General features: G+C 33.5%; 1 protein-coding gene across 2 annotated transcripts; it reads left to right on the top strand.

Annotated features, from left to right (window-relative positions):
- The first annotated feature begins 953 nt into the window (after positions 1-953).
- On the top strand, positions 954-18,257 carry LOC106757593 (protease Do-like 7). 2 transcript variants are annotated; one of them, XM_014640289.2, is made up of 25 exons: positions 954-1,545; positions 1,633-1,703; positions 2,366-2,500; positions 2,994-3,052; positions 3,139-3,175; positions 3,633-3,758; positions 3,865-3,954; positions 5,532-5,597; positions 5,694-5,750; positions 5,829-5,894; positions 6,831-6,938; positions 7,599-7,679; positions 8,120-8,169; positions 8,535-8,700; positions 10,292-10,804; positions 12,743-12,925; positions 13,022-13,127; positions 13,654-13,824; positions 13,902-13,981; positions 14,734-14,817; positions 15,221-15,448; positions 15,731-15,946; positions 16,089-16,246; positions 17,144-17,255; positions 17,721-18,257. In XM_014640289.2, exons 1-25 carry the CDS (start codon positions 1,260-1,262, stop codon positions 17,895-17,897), a joined length of 3,426 nt encoding a protein of 1,141 aa, XP_014495775.1. In that variant the 5' UTR covers positions 954-1,259; the 3' UTR covers positions 17,898-18,257. The 2 variants fall into 2 exon arrangements, with proteins under 2 accessions (XP_014495775.1, XP_014495776.1); XM_014640290.2 differs by lacking the exon at positions 14,734-14,817 and having other exon boundaries at positions 956-1,545.
- The last annotated feature ends 623 nt before the right edge of the window (positions 18,258-18,880 follow it).

Genomic DNA, 18,880 nt, shown 5'->3' on the forward strand with positions numbered 1-18,880 from the left:
AAAAGTTAGATAGATATATAGTTTATTTTGTTAAGTTCAACTAGTATTTTTATATTTTTTACATATCATGACAAATATATTTTAATTCTAAATATGATACCATGAACCAATTTAGTGAAACATATAAACATTTTATTTCTCAATCATATACCAATGTCTTAATTAACATATCACATCAGAATTCCAATTTCATATACCTTAAAATCTACCAAACACATAATCACAAATGTAATTACTATAACATCCTTACAATCAAATCATTTCAAATTATAGTACTAATAGAAAATAAGTTAGTTTACCTAGATAAAATTATGACTTAACTAGACTTCAAATACTCAAATTCTCACATGATACTATATCAATACATAAAAACTCAAACTAAGGATTTGAACATGTTATAATAATTATAGACAAATAAATATTCATTTTAGACTATTTTAAATTACATGCAATGTCTTAGAGCACATGTAAAACTTATAAATAGAATTAAAAAATGACTGAATTTTTTTTTTTAAGAAGCTAAAATTACTTTCTTCTATGTCAGAATTATAACAATATTTAGTCATGAACACAATAAAAAAATTAGAAAAAAGCAAAAACAAAAAGAATTTATAAATATTTATCTTTATAAAATAAAACTCAACTAATAAATTTATAACATATTATATTTTAATAATAAAATATTCAAACACTAAATATAAAAACTTTTACTTATAACTAATTTTTAAGCGCTTCTATGTTAACACCAGTTCACTTACCTACACATGTTCCACTTTCTTTTTCTTCCATAAGATAATTCTTTTTTTTTTTTTCCTTCCTTTCTTTGTTTACCAATGGCCTATAATTTATATTTATATATTTATTTATTTTCGTTTTTACTAACTAATTTGCATTCAATTTTCCTGTAACAAAATGGAGGATTGAAAGAAGACAGTTCGGAAAAGAGGAAACTAAGGAAAAAAATTGATTGATTTGTGAGTATGATTGATTCATAATTGAGGGTTGGGTTTTTCATTGGTCATGTTCTGAGCGGGCCTTCTTCCCAAAACACGTACGCATTGAATTCCGTGGCGACGCGCAGACCTCACTTCAGTGTGTAGTCATTGGCGTGGACTATTAGACACTTTCTTAATCGCGAGTGCCCAACCCTAACTCATCACTTACACGCACACGCATACACAACACACTCAGCTCATACTGAAGAAACATCCCTATTCTATTAGTAGAAGAGGAGCGAGCATTAATTATTGATCGCTGAAATGGGAGATCAAGAAGAGAGATTAGAGTCGGAGGGTTTGGATTCCGGCGCCGTCGTCAAGACCGATGACTTGTGCATGGAAATTGATCCGCCATTTCAGGAAAACATCGCTACCGCCGAGGACTGGCGGAAAGCGCTTAACAGAGTTGTCCCCGCAGTCGTCGTCCTTCGCACCACCGCCACTCGCTCCTTCGACACCGAGTCCGCCGCCGCCAGCTACGCCACCGGCTTCATCGTGGACAAGAGCCGCGGCATCATTCTCACTAATCGCCACGTGGTCAAGCCAGGTAGTTAGTTAACCTCGTCGCTCTTGCGTTTTGTTCTTTTTGTTGAATTCTATTAGCGGTGACGATCTCTCTATTTCGAATCCGTAGGTCCTGTGGTTGCCGAAGCCATGTTTCTGAATCGCGAAGAGGTTCCAGTGCATCCGATTTACAGAGATCCGGTTAGTGAGTTCTGTTTCGGTTTTGATTTCTCAATGTGACGTGGTCAACAGTTTATAAACTGGTGATCTAGCTGAATCCCGTCTTTCGTTCTGTTATTATTTTTGGTCATTTATGCATGCACTCTGCTTTGTATAAACTTCTGTTCACTGTGGACTATGAAGACATGGGAATCGTGTGTTACTGTTAGGCACGTTCAAAATCACTACCGTTATAGGTTTTCAATAAGTCTTTATAATACAAAAAAACGTTCATAGGTTCATACGTTCATATTGTTATTACCTGCTTCAGGAGGATCAATATATTATTGCTGTTGAAAAGAACATTGTTTTATCAACTCAAGACACCTTTACTGTTATGGTTGAACTGATCTTTTTTAGTGTTTAAATTATGAAACGGCGAACTGATTCCCCTTTCTGCTGTGTTTTATTGTCAGTTTTTTTGTTTTTGTTTTTGTGAGTATGTGTTATAAAGCTCGTTTTTTAAACTGTGTTACTTTGTTCGGTTGTTTAAATTTTATAGATAATTATTGTGGTCCTCAGAGTTCTTCTATGTGTGTGTCTGTGTATTTTTTTGAATAATAAGTTCTGTCCTATAATTAATTTGTAATCACTTTCTCTCTATGCTTGTCGATGCCACCAAATAAATATATACTTATATGTAGGTACATGATTTTGGGTTCTTTCGTTATGATCCCGGTGCTATACAATTTTTAAACTATGAAGAGATACCTCTTGCTCCTGAAGCTGCTTGTGTTGGACTAGAAATCAGAGTCGTTGGTAATGATAGTGGCGAGAAGGTATTACCTCAAATTTACCTCAAATCCATTTATTTCCCTCCCGCACCTCTCCTTCCCTGCACTCTGTCTTGCATATTTCTGTTTTTTTGATTGACTTTTGTAGGACAAAGCTACATGATTTCCATGCTCATAACAATACACGTCATATGGCTAGCAAGTGATGCTTTTCTTGGGAAGCTGACCAATTCAATAGAACATTGTTGGACAAAATATAATGATATATGCTGAGATTTTTTTTCTTTTGGTTTCTAATCATGATCAGTTAGTTTTCAATATATGTTCTGGTCCAGCTACATCCATTTGTTCTTTTTCTGAAAGGCCTTTGGTTTCTAAAATCAACTTATTTATCAACTTTTGGCCGTCTTTCGTGTTTAAGCATTTTCATAATTGCCACTTGTTTTGTATTGATGTAAAGGAATGGTGTGTTCTAATATTATCTTCGATCCTTTTCTTCCCATAAACTTTGTATAATTATTTTGGCTTTTGCATTCAGGTTTCCATTTTGGCTGGTACTCTTGCTCGTTTGGATAGGGATGCTCCTCATTATAAGAAGTATGTTGTAGAGTGTCTGTAACTTTTTTTTGTGCTCTTTATGTGGACAGGTCGAATTTAGATAATGAAACTATTATTTTATGCAGGGATGGGTATAATGACTTCAACACATTCTATATGCAAGTAAGTGGGAACAAATATTGTTTATACCATTTATATTAAAGTTCTAAATTGTGAGCTTGTTTATGTTATTTCCTTTTTCCTTCAAATTTTACTATCGTTTAATTTCCTTAAAATTTTAGTATCTTTCTAGTTGCTTCCCAGGTTTCGTTTCAAGTGTTCAGGTGCCTTATAATATATCCAATGGCATGCTAATTTTTCTTTCTCAGCGTTTTTAATTACTCAGAGGAGAAACTGCAGAACTGAAAACAGGATTTATTACTAAAAGTGCTAGAAAAGGAAAATTAACCTCAAGGGGATCATTTTGTGCCTCCATTTGGCAACTTATTTCATGTACAGAGTGATTTGTATGGAGTGGTTTTGAAGTCTTTTGTAGATGTAATATACCATTTATATGGTATTCTTGTCTTGTTTTTGCTGAATCCTTATTTGCAACCATCTACTGATTTTTTCATTTCAGGCAGCTTCTGGGACCAAAGGAGGGTCAAGTGGTTCCCCAGTTATAGATTGGCAAGGCAGGGCAGTTGCTCTGAATGCTGGGAGCAAGTCATCAAGTGCATCAGCTTTCTTTCTACCTCTAGAACGAGTGAGCTTTTTATATTTCTCGAGTTTGTTTTATGCTTCTTGTAATAATCAAAGGAAGTTCAGTTCCGCTTGTTGGGACGGCACCAACTAATTCAATTGCATTTCAGGTTGTGAGGGCCTTAAGGTTTATTCAAAAGGGAAGTGAAACTTATGTTGATAAATGGCAGGCAGTTTCTATACCTCGTGGTACGCTTCAGGTCTGTCAATTGTTGTTTGCTGGTTCTTCCTTTTTGAGTTTTCCACGTGATATAATATTAAACTATTTCATGGTGTTGAGTCTTGAATGTTCTGTGTGCTACATTGCAGTGAATAATATTGACTAGACTAAATTTCCTTTCAAAGAATTTTCCTTATAAATTGAAATATTTTTCTTTGAAAAAATGTCAATAATCTCTAGTCGTGTCTGCATGCATTCATTTATTATTTATCTTGAGAATAAAAGTGCTGTGTGAAGAACAAAGTTGCTTTCTCTAGGAACTTGATGTTAGAGATCTCACATCTATTAGAGATATAGTCAAATTATAATGTATAAGTAGAGACAAACTTCATTTTACAAACTGTTTTTGTAAGATTAGTTAGACTTAGAGTTCATTTGCTAGGATGGCATCAAAACTTCTCTGAGATTTGTCGGGCTAATTGAGTCATCCCTTATCTTGCTCCTCTTTATTCTTACACTTGAGATTCGTAGTTATTGGTATAAAGGTATGTTGGAGATACCAAATCGATTAGATATGTGACCAAATTATTATATATATAAGTGAGTATATATCTCATCTTCAAAACCATATTTTGTGAAATTGAATCGGTTTTAAAGTTCACTTTTTTAAGACTTGAAATTATTAAGTAGCTTTAGGCTTTATCTGGACTCGTTTCAAGGATATTCAAGTGTTATGTTTTATCCTCTGTAAAATCATTCATGGCCCTCTGTTTTGTCATTCTAGTTCCTCCATCACTGAAGGATTTTGTCTCCATATTTCTTCCTTGATATTTTACCCTGGGTTTGATAGAGAGTTTTGATTCATTTTTTTCTCCGTCTTGATTCATGTTTTTCTCCTTTATGCTTACCATGTCTCATTTTTAGAGGCTTACTCTTTTGTTAGGAACTTGTTATATGGTAAAAATTCTTTGTTGTTGTCTCCAAATTGATTTATGAGTAAAACTATTTCTGCAAGTGCTGTAATAGATACATTCCTAGACTTTATCACTTTATTTTTCTGAAGTTTCCATATTGCTAAGTTCTCTCTCAATTATTGTGTCTATGGACTTTAGGTACTTGAAAAATGCTAATAATTTCTTACCATATGAATTCTTTGTTGCTTATTGTTTGGTCATTGTTATAGAATCAACTTTTTTAATTTTGATAGTAGGTTTGCATGAAAATACAAACAAATGTTGTATCATTCAGTAATCTCAAGATAATATATATTCCTTAAGTTTTGAATTTACTTCTTCAATGCTTGTTTTAGATCACGAGATGATTGTATACACTTGTTGTAATTAGTAATTTCATTATCCTCACATCTTTTATCAGTTTGTCTTTGTTATTACAGATGTGCTTTGATTGTAGAGGTTTCACACTTATCATTTTGTAATTTCTAGTTATTTTAGTTCCTTGCATCTTCAATCTACATGTCTACTTATGTTTTGGTTCTTATATATTTGATGATATCGGAGATGGTTTAGAGATTATTTTTTCATGTTTCTGAATATGAATGTTTTCCTTGCATATGACCCAATCCTATTTTATTTCTTCTTTGGGTAAAATCTGGTGCAGGTCACATTTCTCCATAAAGGGTTTGACGAGACTCGTCGCCTTGGCCTCAAAACTGAGACGGAGCAGGTTGTTTTATTCTATCATTTTTTAGGTCATCTTTATGGAGCAGTATCTTCCTTCAAATATTCCCTGAATTATTGACACCGGTTTTAAATTATGCAGATAGTACGCCAGGCTTCTCCAGCTGGTGAAACTGGAATGCTTGTTGTGGAATCTGTGGTAAGCAAATTGGAATGCTAATATTTTGAGTTGAAATTCCATTTCAATTTTTATGGATTTACTCCTTGACTTGTTTAGGTGCCAGGTGGTCCAGGTTATAAACATTTGGAACCAGGTGATGTACTTGTGCGTGTAAATGGAGAAGTAAGTTTATATCAAGGACAAATTTTTTTGCTTCCCTATCCTTCCCTCCCCAGTTCATTTTTCGGTGTTTATTTTTTTCTCTTTTGTAGGCTTGATGTGTATCTACTTTGTTTATCGTCAGTGGTGTGGCACTAGGTTATATGTTCCATATAAGAGTGATAATTGGTTATACCAAAGGTCATACTTGATTATGGCAGTCTAACATTTAAGGAAAGTTGCAATGAGAAACTATTCTGGATGAAATTAGGTGTACCTTTTTACATCCAAACCATTGGCATAAAGACAAGGAGACTGGTGCCTGGGAAAGTAACAAATATGAATAACTTTGTTACTGTTCCATGTCTTTTGTTACTATTAAAGAGCCCACATCAATTAGACATAAAACCAAATAGGTGTACCTTTTTACAGCCAAGCCATTGGCATAAAGACAAGGAGACTGCTGCTTGGGAAATTAACAAATATGAATAAATTTGTTATTGTTCCATGTCTTTTGTTAGTATTAAAGAGCCCACATCAACCAAACATAAAACTAAATTATAGAATATACGAGACTATAAACCTCTTCTTACCAAGTTGGTTTTGTAATGTTGAGTTAAGTTTAAATTTCACTTTCTTGAAATGATATGAAGCCATTGAAAGTCTATCCTGATTAAATTGGTTTTATAAAATTGAGTAAGTTTAAATTCCAATTTCTTTAGATTACCAATTGGTTGAAAAAATAATTTTGAAGTATGGACTTCTAAATTGTATTAAATTCATTTGCTTTTCATAGTTTTTTCCCCATGTCTTCTGAATTATTATTGGTACTTTCTTGCACTCAGAGGCTGCAAAAAAGGGGTCTTTCATTGTGTGTGTGCTCTTTGTGGTTGGCGTTAGACATAGGAGTCTCTTTTCTACTTTATTTTGAACAACTTGACTCCGAAAAATTCATTGCAGGTCATTACTCAGTTCCTGAAACTGGAGACTCTACTTGATGACAGTGTAAGCAAGAATATTGAATTACAAATTGAAAGAGGTGGCACATCAAAGAGTTTAACTTTGTTGGTGAGATTTTTCATTCTTGGATATTTACTTTATTAGTAGTTTAGTACTTTTTGACATACCCAAGTGCTTATATTTTCTTTGGGAAGGGCATCGTGGTGATCTACTTTCAACCTCCACTAAGAGAGGGGCTGAAGAAACTCTAACTATAAAATGGTAAATAAATTGAAAGCATAGTCAGACTTTTACTTCATGTCCTTCTAATTTCATCAAAAACATAGGCTTCGAAGATTTGAAAAGATAATAATAAGACTAAATTTACACTTCTTTAACAATTTTGTTTGCACGCAATATACTGGCTGGATAGCAATTTAAACAGATTGTGATTCTTTAATGCTTTGTAATCAAATGCATGATAATTTTTATTTGTGTTCAACCTGACATATGCCCTCACCTCCTATCTTTTGAGGTTTATGAAATATGAACTCAGAAGAATCAATCTAGCACTTCACATCAGCCACCCGTGACACAGTGATATATTTACCCATGGAGTAGAATTGAACGGAAACAAAAGCATCAGATGAAAACATAAAAGTAGTTTCTTTGTCGCTAACACGAGGCTGGCTCAAGAATTTTATTGGCATGGCATCTTGAATAATGATTATGGAAATACTAGTTATTGCTTACCATTCTGTTAACTTTTTTATTGAATTTTTATATCAGGTGCAAGATTTGCACTCAATAACTCCTGACTATTTCTTAGAAGTGAGTGGGGCAGTAATACATCCTCTTTCTTATCAGCAGGTTAGTTGGACTTTACTAATTTACTCAGAAATTGGAACATTAGCTGTTTTTTATACTCTCATCTAGAGAGAATTTAGTTGAATATAATTTGACTTACAGTTTGAGAGGGTGGAGGTGGTTGCTGTTTGAATGTAGAAATATGTCTGGAATGTTTATCGTTTCATATTTCTTATACTTATGATGTTATTCAAGTAGCTTTTGGTATTTTTCTTTCATTCTATCGATCCAGGTGTTGCTGTATTTGTCTTTACATTAAGTTAGCATTTCCTCTAACTAGTTCATTTTCCTTTATTATGATGTAGGCTAGTGGTTTCTTTCCTATTTTACTTACTGGAACTTGGTTATCGGAATGTATTGTGCCATAAAATTCCCAATAGGTTATTCTTCCAACTTAAGCTGTTTGCCTCATTTTGGTTATGTTTATCTTCTTTGTAATGCAGGCTAGAAACTTCCGTTTCCATTGCGGTCTTGTTTACGTGGCTGAACCAGGGTATGTATACCTAAATAAGAATTAACTTCTAATTTGATAGTTATTTACAATCTACTGGCCAGATAAATTATTAGAAGATTTGTAGTCTATATCCATTGGTTTTGTCAAAATTATTTATAGAGCTTTTTGTGTTAAAATATTAATCTTTAAATTTATGATCATCTTTTTATTTTCTCTCTTGTTTTATTTAAGAATTCCTTGAAACTGCTCATCACGACAAATTAGCAAATAAGCTTAAGTCTAGCATTACTTATGTTTTCGTATAAAAGCTCCTGATTCCTTGGTGGGGTTGATTCATATGATTTTTATTTTTTTATTTTGGTATATAACTTGTGCTTTATTCAATGTAATATTATGTTTTGCAGATATATGCTCTTCAGAGCAGGTGTTCCTCGCCATGCAATAATTAAGAAATTTGCTGGGGAAGAAATATCTTGTCTCGAGGAACTAATAACAGTTATTTCTAAACTATCTAGGGGCGCTCGAGTACCATTGGAATATATAAGTTACATGGATCGTCATCGAAGGAAGGTGATGTTCACAATCAGAACGTGATTTTAAATTAGTTTGTATTTGCAATTTTTGTTGATTACTTTTTGACATATCATTTATTGAGTTGTTCGATATTTTGAAACCTTTATATATTTTCAATAAAATTGGTCCTAGTGATTCGTGAGTAGAAAACAATCTCTCATTGATTAGGTCGTGTTTATTATATTTCAAAGAAAACAATGACTTTTCTATTTATTAGTATCTTGCATTTTCTTCGGTCTAAGAATTAGGGCATGTATGGTGTACTTGTAATTAATTATACATGTGATTAATATGCATTTTTTCCTTAGATTTGCATAGTGAGCTTTTATGGTTGTGTATATTATTTGTTATGATAAGCATCAACCTCCATGAACATCAGAATTGATATCAAAATCGAACCGCAGTCATTATGTACGCAAATTGGTCACTGATTTCTTGGCTTATGTCAATGATATCATAGACATTTAATTTAACTCCTCTTATCGTTTAAAATATTGCATGACATGATTTATCAGTCTTGTCTTGTTATCAATTCAAGTATAAGCTGAAATTCTCATATTGAGTAGAAATAATGAAGTTGAGTGACATATAAGAAAAAAAAAAAACATGAAAACACTAAGACTTCAGGCTTGTGTAGGAGGTGGTATCAAATTTCTTATATGGACAACTTATATCTCACAAGTGGTAAATCTCCCTAGTCTATCTTCCTAAAAGTTTCCCAACATGTCTTGCATGAAATCTAATGATTTCAGGTTGATGCGACCCAATGTTTAACACCAAATATTACTCTCATCAATTTTGGCAATGGAATGATGAACTTCAATTAAAATTGGTCTCTAATTGTTTTAATCTTTGAAAGAGACATCATAGCCTTAATCTTCGCCAATTAAACTTTTCTCTTCAATTTGAGAAGCCTAACAAATTTGACTTTTTGTGGTTTGAGTGGTACTGGACTCGGTTCCTCGAGCAAACTATTGAGGATAGAAAAAATATGGTTGGGAGGAGAGACCCTATCAAAGGTAGTCTGTCAAATTATGTGACTTCATTGGATATTTCATACCAATAACATGGTTACCCAAAAAGAAAAAATAGACATACAACCGATTTGAAATGCCTAAAGTATCTAATCTACTATTAAATTTATTTAAAATTTAAATTATCTAATTGAAATAAAATATAAAAGACGAAATATTCAACAATAATCTAGAACATTACTTAAAAACTTATTAAAAGCTCAAGTAGGTAAAATCTTATAACTCTTAATAGCTTTTGACGCAACGGGGATTTCTTGAGAACTTTTTCAGATAGAAAATTTTTATTCTATTTATGCTGTGAAGTCTACTGGGTCATAATCTAGCAGAGTATCAGCACTACATCAATGTTCAATATTATAGCTTCTGTGGGTAGTTGAACAAGACATGTAGTGCAGATTTTAGAGGATTGACTTTCTGATCTGACATGAGAATATTTTCATTTTAGAATCGATGGTATAATTATCTATATTCCTTTGGTGCATTTTTGCATGAAATCATTTAAAAACCATATATTTTGGTGATTTGTTGAACTAACATGGTTTGTTGGGGTGCAGTCTGTCTTGGTTACAGTTGATAGGCATGAATGGTATGCACCTCCCCAGATATACACTCGTGATAACAGTACTGGCCTTTGGATTGCTAAGCCAGCTCTTCAGCGTGATTCCCCCTTTCTATCGTCTGGTGCAAAAGATGTTGATAATATGTCAAGACAGCCAATTTCAGTAACTGGCGAGCATACTTGTGAGGGTCATGTGTGTGAAGGTAACAATCAGGACTTTGTTGATGGTGTCACTAACATGGAAACTAATTGTGAAGATCCCTCAGAGTGTGCATCTCATCAGAATGCATCTGATGGCGTGTTGAAAAAACGAAGAGTGGAGGAAGATTTATCAGCTGATGGAAGTGTTGTTGCTGATTTATCCCAAAACGGTACCAGGGAAACTAAGTTAGAAAAATCTAGTGTCACACAGGATGACATGTTAATGGATTTTCAAGGTGCGACTGCAGCTGCAGCAAATGCATCAGTTGCTGAACGTGTGATTGAGCCTACTCTTGTGATGTTTGAGGTAATACTGTAGAAATTTTATCAGAATTTTTTTGCTAGTGACTTAACTAGACTGTGGATAATTATATCACGGTGTCCTCATTGAAATGTGGCAAAAACTTTTGCAAATTTAGTTGTTTTTATAGTTAAATGATAAATTTCATTTGTTTTTATGAAATTTATACAATGCAAGTTCCTTTTTGAAGGTATTGAAATATATAAATTTGTTTGGTGTTGAGAAGAATTTCATTTCAGTTTTTGTTTTTTTATTTTTTATTTTTTGGCATGTTTTGAAGTTATTTTAACTGATTAGAAAGTCTTTCAAATTGTTTCTATCATGATTGTTGCATAATGTGTGTTTCTGATATATGTAAACAGAGGGAAATTCACATTCTTTGAACTTTTCAAGAAAACTCAAGCCAAAAATTTGGGGTTAGGGGGTGGATAGATGACTGAGGCATTTGTTATTTATTCGTGCAAATATAAAAGAATTCTAACTATGTTAAATTTGTTTTTACAGCTATTCATTAATATACTTTGGTATATTTTTTAATAGTTTGTTTGACGTATCCTAGAATTTTTTAGAACTGATGTATATGGTTTTTCATCCTACCTTACCGATCTACATGTATCTCCCAAGTCTGACCTGGTCTACGTAGTCAGCATTTTGTATTACGATATTCAAGTCATCAGTTTCATAGATGATTCAGTAATCTCTTGAAGCTTTCAAAATCTGTTCTGCTGACTTTATGCATGTAAATTGTTGGCAGCTAAGTGATTCGGGTATAGGTCAGTATGTGAGTATTTCATGGGAAATGTTAGAAGGAAACAGCGAATTTTAAAGAATCTATAGACTACATAACAGGATATATATTGAATAAAATTATTGAAATTTATACAGTTTTACATTAAAAAGTTAACAAAAACATAGAGTATCAAAAGGTACAAAAAATTAAGAGACTTTGATTAGCTCAAATTATTCACGCCCTGGAATTTAACAAAATTACTTCCTTTCTGGACACTAACAATTTTCCCTCCATTTATATAACAACACTGTGTACCCGTCCGTGATGTCCCTTGATTTCTTAAGCAGCAATATAAATCAAGGAAGATCAAATTAGTAATGTCAAAAGAGAGAGAGGGATTATCATTGATCAAGTGTATTTTATTAAATTTCGAAGGTGTGACTGTAATTTTCCCTGACTATCGTAAATTGTTTTAAAATTGTGTTCTCTGATATGGTATAAAATAAAATTTTAGCAATTGGACATGATTCTTTAGCATTCAAAAACTCCCTTTTGAAGTTTATAATGTTTTGAAATCAAGTTTTCTCATTTTTATTTTTGACCATTTTAAGGCAAAACATTTAAGAGAAGTTATATGCATACAGCGAGGTGTATGATATGCAAATATGTATCCAACATAGATAAGATATGGGTAAAATTTTGGAAACTGGTGTATGGTGTTTCTTAGATTGCCGGCATTACGTATAACTTCTGCATGTATGACAATGTAATAGATTTTAAACACTACATTGGACTTTCTCGAGCAAGATATTTTTCAACGTGCAATGCTCTTTTCTATATATATCTTATTTACTCCTCTGAGTATGGTTTAGGACAGTCCTAGCAGACAATGAGCGGATGTATGTAGCCTGTGAGTACAGTTTTATGATAGCCCAAGTTCCTTTATAGTTTCCTTTTCTAATTCCTTAACTACATACTACCTTTTGTTTTGTATTTCGTGATAGATCTCCGGACCCAGATTTCCATGTAATACAAAAATTGATGTATTTATAGTTCATTTTGTTTCTCTTGTTAGTCTGTTTGTGAATGAAGTCCTTGGTGCAGTATGGTTTCAATTTCAAGTTGGTAATGCTGATTTACTGAATTCCCTCTGGTTCTTACGTTTATTCCTATCATGTGAAACATGTTTTTCTAAAATCCTTTGGGACATGCAGGTTCATGTTCCGCCATCTTGTATGCTTGATGGTGTTCATTCACAGCACTTTTTTGGAACTGGTGTCATAATATATCACTCCAAAGATATGGGATTAGTTGTAGTTGACAAGAATACAGTTGCAATATCTGCCTCTGATGTAATGCTATCCTTCGCTGCCTTCCCAGTTGAAATTCCAGGAGAGGTGAATCTTTCTAAATGAATGGGACACTGATAAAATAAATGAATAAACAAGATGGTTGTTTTTCTTTAGCTTATTGTCACACTTTCTTATTTGCAGGTTGTATTTCTCCATCCTGTTCATAATTATGCTCTCATATCATATGATCCCTCTGCATTGGGACCTGTTGGTGGTTCTGTCGTTCGTGCTGCAGAGTTACTTCCAGGTGGGTTTCACCTTGTAATTGCTAAATTTATACTGTTTTAATGTGACTTTATCAGATCCAGATTTAAGAATGAAGACCGTGTTCCATTCTCATTGGCCTGTAATTAAAGACTAGATTACTATCCAGACTTTGGTAGAACAGTTTGGTAATTACCAAAAAATAATTTATGATTTGTTACTCTGAATTAGATTTCTCTTGTGACCCTTTTCTGTCGAGGAATACTTATCTTAACTGTGAGGATAACATGATATTTGCGGATGTGATAAACTTTGTATGAACTTATCACTATATAGATTTGTAGTTTATTCTTGATACCTTCACATTTTCTAGTTGAACAAAATTTCTTCTGGTCAAATGGTTTAAATTACTCTGGATGAGGGAATTTTTTAAAGGTAAATAATATTTTGTACGAAGTAAACATTTTACTTGTAGATGATGTGAGAAGGGAGAGATTTAGTGGCACATTTGTTTTCACTCTTATATTTCTATATTGTTGAAAGATTTTTTTGTAAATTTTCTTGTCCAGAGCCAGCATTACGTCGGGGAGATTCTGTTTACCTTGTGGGGTTGAGTAGAAGCCTTCAAGCAACTTCTAGGAAATCAGTTGTTACCAATCCTTGTGCTGCATTAAATATAGGATCTGCTGATTCTCCTCGCTACAGAGCAACCAATATGGAAGTAATTGAGCTTGATACAGGTAAATTAGGATGAGATATTTTTAACCATGTTACTTGTACATATAAAATGCCTTACTCTGTATTTGTTTAAATGCAGATTTTGGAAGTACATTTTCGGGTGTGCTAGCTGACGAACAAGGAAGGGTCCAAGCTATATGGGGAAGCTTCTCCACTCAGGTTTATACAACTTATTCTGATCTTGCTGGGATGGATCTGAACATTTTTCATTAGGTTCAAGATCAGAAAAAAAAAAAAGGCTAAATGCAAATTGAGTGATGTAACTAAAAACCTTGACCCTTTGGGCAATTTATGCTTTCAGGAGAGGTCATCCTTTGGCATGACAGAATATAAGTGCATTTTTAACTAAACCGTGAGAAATTAGAACTTTCTGCTGCTTTTTAGGTTTAGATTAATTTCATTTAAGCTCAAGATTTGGGCACATGTATGCAATGTCCACACCTTAAACATTTTCATTTTGCATGAGAAGAGCACATTAGAAAATTTTGATAGAACCACTCTTCAATCTTTTACAAGATTAACTTCTAACAAGGTTGGTTGCTTGACAGTTGACGACAATAAACCTTAATTTCTATTCTTCTATAGAATAGAAGTTCAGTAGGGGATGAGGTTTCCCCATTTCAAGGTTAGGACATAAAAGACAAACTATAACAAGAGCTTACAAGTGTACCTATAAATGTTACTAATGAAGGACCAGAAGTAGGACACTACAAATGTAGTTAGTCCAATGCTACCTTGATATTAGTTTCTAAATGGAAAATAAAGAACAATAAATAGACCTTGTCTATATTGTCCTGTCGTGAGTAAAATTCCTGATGAGAGACTTTGTACAGTGTACATGTTCTATGGTTTTTGCTCTATTCATTGTTTAATATAACAAAGCCTGACTTCAAACAATTGTGTCCTCGTAGAAGAAGGGCAAGAGAAGAAAGAAGAAAACTGGAAAGAGACGAGAGAAGACAAATTTTACTCAAACTTCAAAAGGCTACCTGAGGGTGGGTTGGTCCTAGAAGACTAAAATGCCATTTTTCCTTTTCATTTAGAATTCTAATATCAATTAAGAGAAAGGCCTGGGGTGGGCAATTTGGTCCTTGAATTCTATATGGCATTATTCACCTTCATATATAATTAGAAAAACAAATATAGGAGAAACTTTGACAAACTTTTGCTAGATATTTTGCTCAAATATAGTATTCACGAATTATTACTGCTACCTTTTTATTTAAAAGCTTGTCAGGCTGACTGGCTTGTGAGTCATGGCCAAGGATGAGCCAGGATATATTATATTTTTTTTTTCATTTTTATTTCTTATTAAAGGGGAGAGGGTGTATTTATATGATGAACCCTGACTGAATTGTGGCATGCTTTTTTTCTGGATGTGGAAATTCCCTGTTCCAGCTTAAATTTGGCTGCAGTACCTCAGAAGATCATCAATTTGTGAGGGGTATTCCAATTTATGCAATAAGCCAGGTCCTTCATAAGATTGTATCCGGCGCAAATGGCCCACCTCTTCTCATAAATGGTGTCAAAAGGCCCATGCCACTTTTGAGAATTTTAGAGGTTGAACTTTATCCAACATTACTTTCAAAGGCCCGGAGTTTTGGATTAAGTGATGATTGGATTCAGGTATTGATATATTTCATTTTATAGTTTTTCCTTTTACCTGTAGGATATCTATTTTCCTTCCTTATGCATGCTGTATTTAATACTATATTTCACTTTAGCAATTAAAGTTTTAAAAAATGCAATGTTTGGTCATATATATTTATAATGACCTGTTCATGGAACTTTCTGTTTATGATTTAAAAAAAACTCTTACCTTTCACTTATTGAAACTTGAAACAATCAGCTTTGATTTTACCAGTGTCTTGGTTTGGTATTAATTGTTTTTGGTCACAATTACTGTAGGCACTTGTTAAGAAAGATCCAGTGAGACGTCAGGTTTTACGTGTTAAAGGTTGTTTGGCTGGATCAAAGGCTGAAAATCTTTTAGAACAAGGGGACATGGTCTTAGCAATCAATAAAGAACCAGTCACATGCTTCCGTGATATTGAAAATGCTTGTCAAGATTTAGACAAATCAAATGCGAATGATGGGAAGCTTCACTTGACTATTTTCCGGCAGGTATGCAACAGTATTTTCTCTCTGACTGAAGTTATTTATATTTTTCTGTTGATTGAATTTGTGGAGCCTGCTAAATGGAGCTTGTGTTTTGTTTGTGGCCACATTGACTACTCCTTACTTATTAATATGCATATTTTGAAAGGGACAAGAGGTTGAACTTCTTGTGGGAACAAATGTTAGGGATGGAAATGGCACTGCACGTGCAATTAATTGGTGTGGCTGTATTGTGCAAGATCCACATCCAGCAGTTCGTGCACTTGGATTTCTTCCCGAAGAAGGTCATGGTGTATATGTGGCAAGGTATGATTTTAACTTTTTGGCTGCAAATTTTTTCAAGCCTAAGTATAAAAAGGGACCTATTAATGGATAGCAGGGTGTCTGTTTTGACTAGTTTTTCCATAACTTCTAAGAAAGAAGAAAATGAAATTGATTTCTTTATAAGCTTAACTTTATGCCCAAATTAAAATTAAAGTTTTGAGAAGCTATACGAGAGAATTTCTACAAAATAGTATATGTATAGGCTAATTTGAACTTGTGGAGAAGTCAATTTCATTATTTTTCTCTTACAAATCCTTATGAAGAAATTCATCCGAACACACCCATTTTAGTGTTATTATATGTAAAATTTTATGAATACCTAGTGTAATAGTGAGCAAGCTCACTTTGAGTATGCTTACAAATAGCCGTTGTCATATCAATCTTTATATGGATTATGAAGCTTGGTCTATATGGCTTGGTTTATGGTCTGAATTCTAAAAATAATGATATATTTACCCAACATTTTCAGTTAGTTTTTCCACACCAACATGCGTGCCTAAGTATACCCGAGTACTTGTATTGTATCCTTGAATCTGCGTTATTTCTTTCCGTTGTACAAATCTTTGCTCCGCACTCCAACGTTCAGATTGAGGCTTGAGAGTGTGTATTCATGACAATTTGAAGATTAGCTTTGTGGTCTGTATGATCACGTTGTTTTATCGATCTAGTGATTTGGAACTCACGCTGCTTCTTTCATTTAAAGTTAAAACTAATATATTATTATATAAAATTAAGTATTTATGTCCTTTTTATTTTTCCTAACTACTTTTTGCACTTTCCATACTACATTTTGTATTTTTGTAAACTTGCGTCTGCTCTCGCAATGCATACTCGTATGACTACTGCATCTGCTTATAACAACATTTGTCAAATTCACAGATGGTGTCATGGGAGTCCTGTACATAGATATGGTCTGTATGCTCTTCAATGGATAGTCGAAATTAATGGAAAACCAACTCCAAATCTAGATGCTTTTGTTGATGTGACAAAGGTATGGAAATACTGTGCAAGGAAGCAACTTGCATTTGTACGCTGTTCCTCGATTTTCTTTGTTTGAGCTTTGTATGTATGCAATCTGACGTGATGTCCACAGTGGTTTGATTACTCTATAAAATGCATGGCTCGTGTACATGCGGAAAATGTATGGTGTGTCTTTCATGATACATGATGAATTTACCCACTTAATAAGGTTGTTTTATTACTTATTTACATCAGACATTATGGAATTCGAAAACCCGTGATATTTCTGATACAAGCTTTTTCTTTTACGGCTGTCAAATATGCATATTTTATGAAGAACGTTATAATTCTCTTGTCAGTATCTAATGGTACCGTTTCACTGTATGGAATCACGATTCTTTGCTGCCATTTATATCTACGACTAGCCAAGCTACTCCTTATCTCTGTTCTCCTAAATTATTAATGTCTTGTGGTCATATTTATTGAATGTTGGCAGGAACTAGAACATGGAGAGTTTGTTCGGGTAAGGACAATTCACCTCAATGGGAAGCCACGAGTCCTAACATTGAAGCAAGATTTGCACTATTGGCCTACGTGGGAATTGAGATTTGATCCAAATTCTGCGATGTGGCATCGCAATATAATCAAGGGATTGAACTGCAGTACTGTATGAATACGTAATTCTTAGGCATTCCTGTTCCCGAGGGTGCAGCTGCGCGGGTGCATGAAAAATCTTGTGGAAGGCATATCTTACAGGTCAAAATTATGGTTTAGCAGTGCTGCTGCCCTCGTTGCAAATTTGATGCTCTTAGTGCAGAGATTTTCTGTTGCATTGCCATGATTAATGGGTTTATGAGGCTTTAGATTTTGGCTAGCGATTATTTGAAATGTGTAAACCTTTGGGTGGATCATATTGGATATTGGAAATAAAGAAAAATGAAAGATAAATCTTTATAGTTTCAATGTATCACGGGAAAAAAGAACTTTTATTTGATTTGTGAATATTTTTATCAACCCTCTTGGCTTGAATTTCTCCTTCATTGCACATTTACAATGTAAATAAATAGCCTAGGTAGAAACTGTGATTCTTAGCTCAGCTCGTACCCTTTTCTCCCATCTTCCCCTTTTCCTTATTTTTTTTCATACACTATCGAATGGAGTCGTAGATAATATCAGTTGAAGAAAATAAATTTCATAACTTCGTCAGTGGATCAAAATTGTCATTGCGGACTCCAGATGGATAATTAAGTATTTATCTCAATAGTGTCTCATTGACAGACTTTTCCTTATAATTAGTATTTCTTGTGAAGGCACATTTCCTTCTCAACTTTGTTCATATTTTATGCATTTGAAAGACATTCAAGTGACCCTCTATCAATTTAACAATAACAAATTTTCTCCTTGAATGCAAAATAAGGCTTGAAAACCTGTATGTTATTCACGAAGTTCCGCTTTTTCTTTTATGTGCTTTGTAATAGAGGTAGATGTGATATAGCTTTCTATGTAAACCGGTTTTTCCCAATTCGCTCATGTACCCGATATCAAAATAACCTCGAAGAGCACCTCTCTAAAAATTTTCAAAATATTTATGAAAAATAACAGAGGATTCTTACATTGAAAGTAATTTAAACAAGTTAATTTATAAAATTACCATAT

Source organism: Vigna radiata, chromosome 3 (genome assembly GCF_000741045.1).
Source record: "Vigna radiata var. radiata cultivar VC1973A chromosome 3, Vradiata_ver6, whole genome shotgun sequence".
In the NCBI taxonomy this organism is placed as follows: domain Eukaryota; kingdom Viridiplantae; phylum Streptophyta; class Magnoliopsida; order Fabales; family Fabaceae; genus Vigna; species Vigna radiata.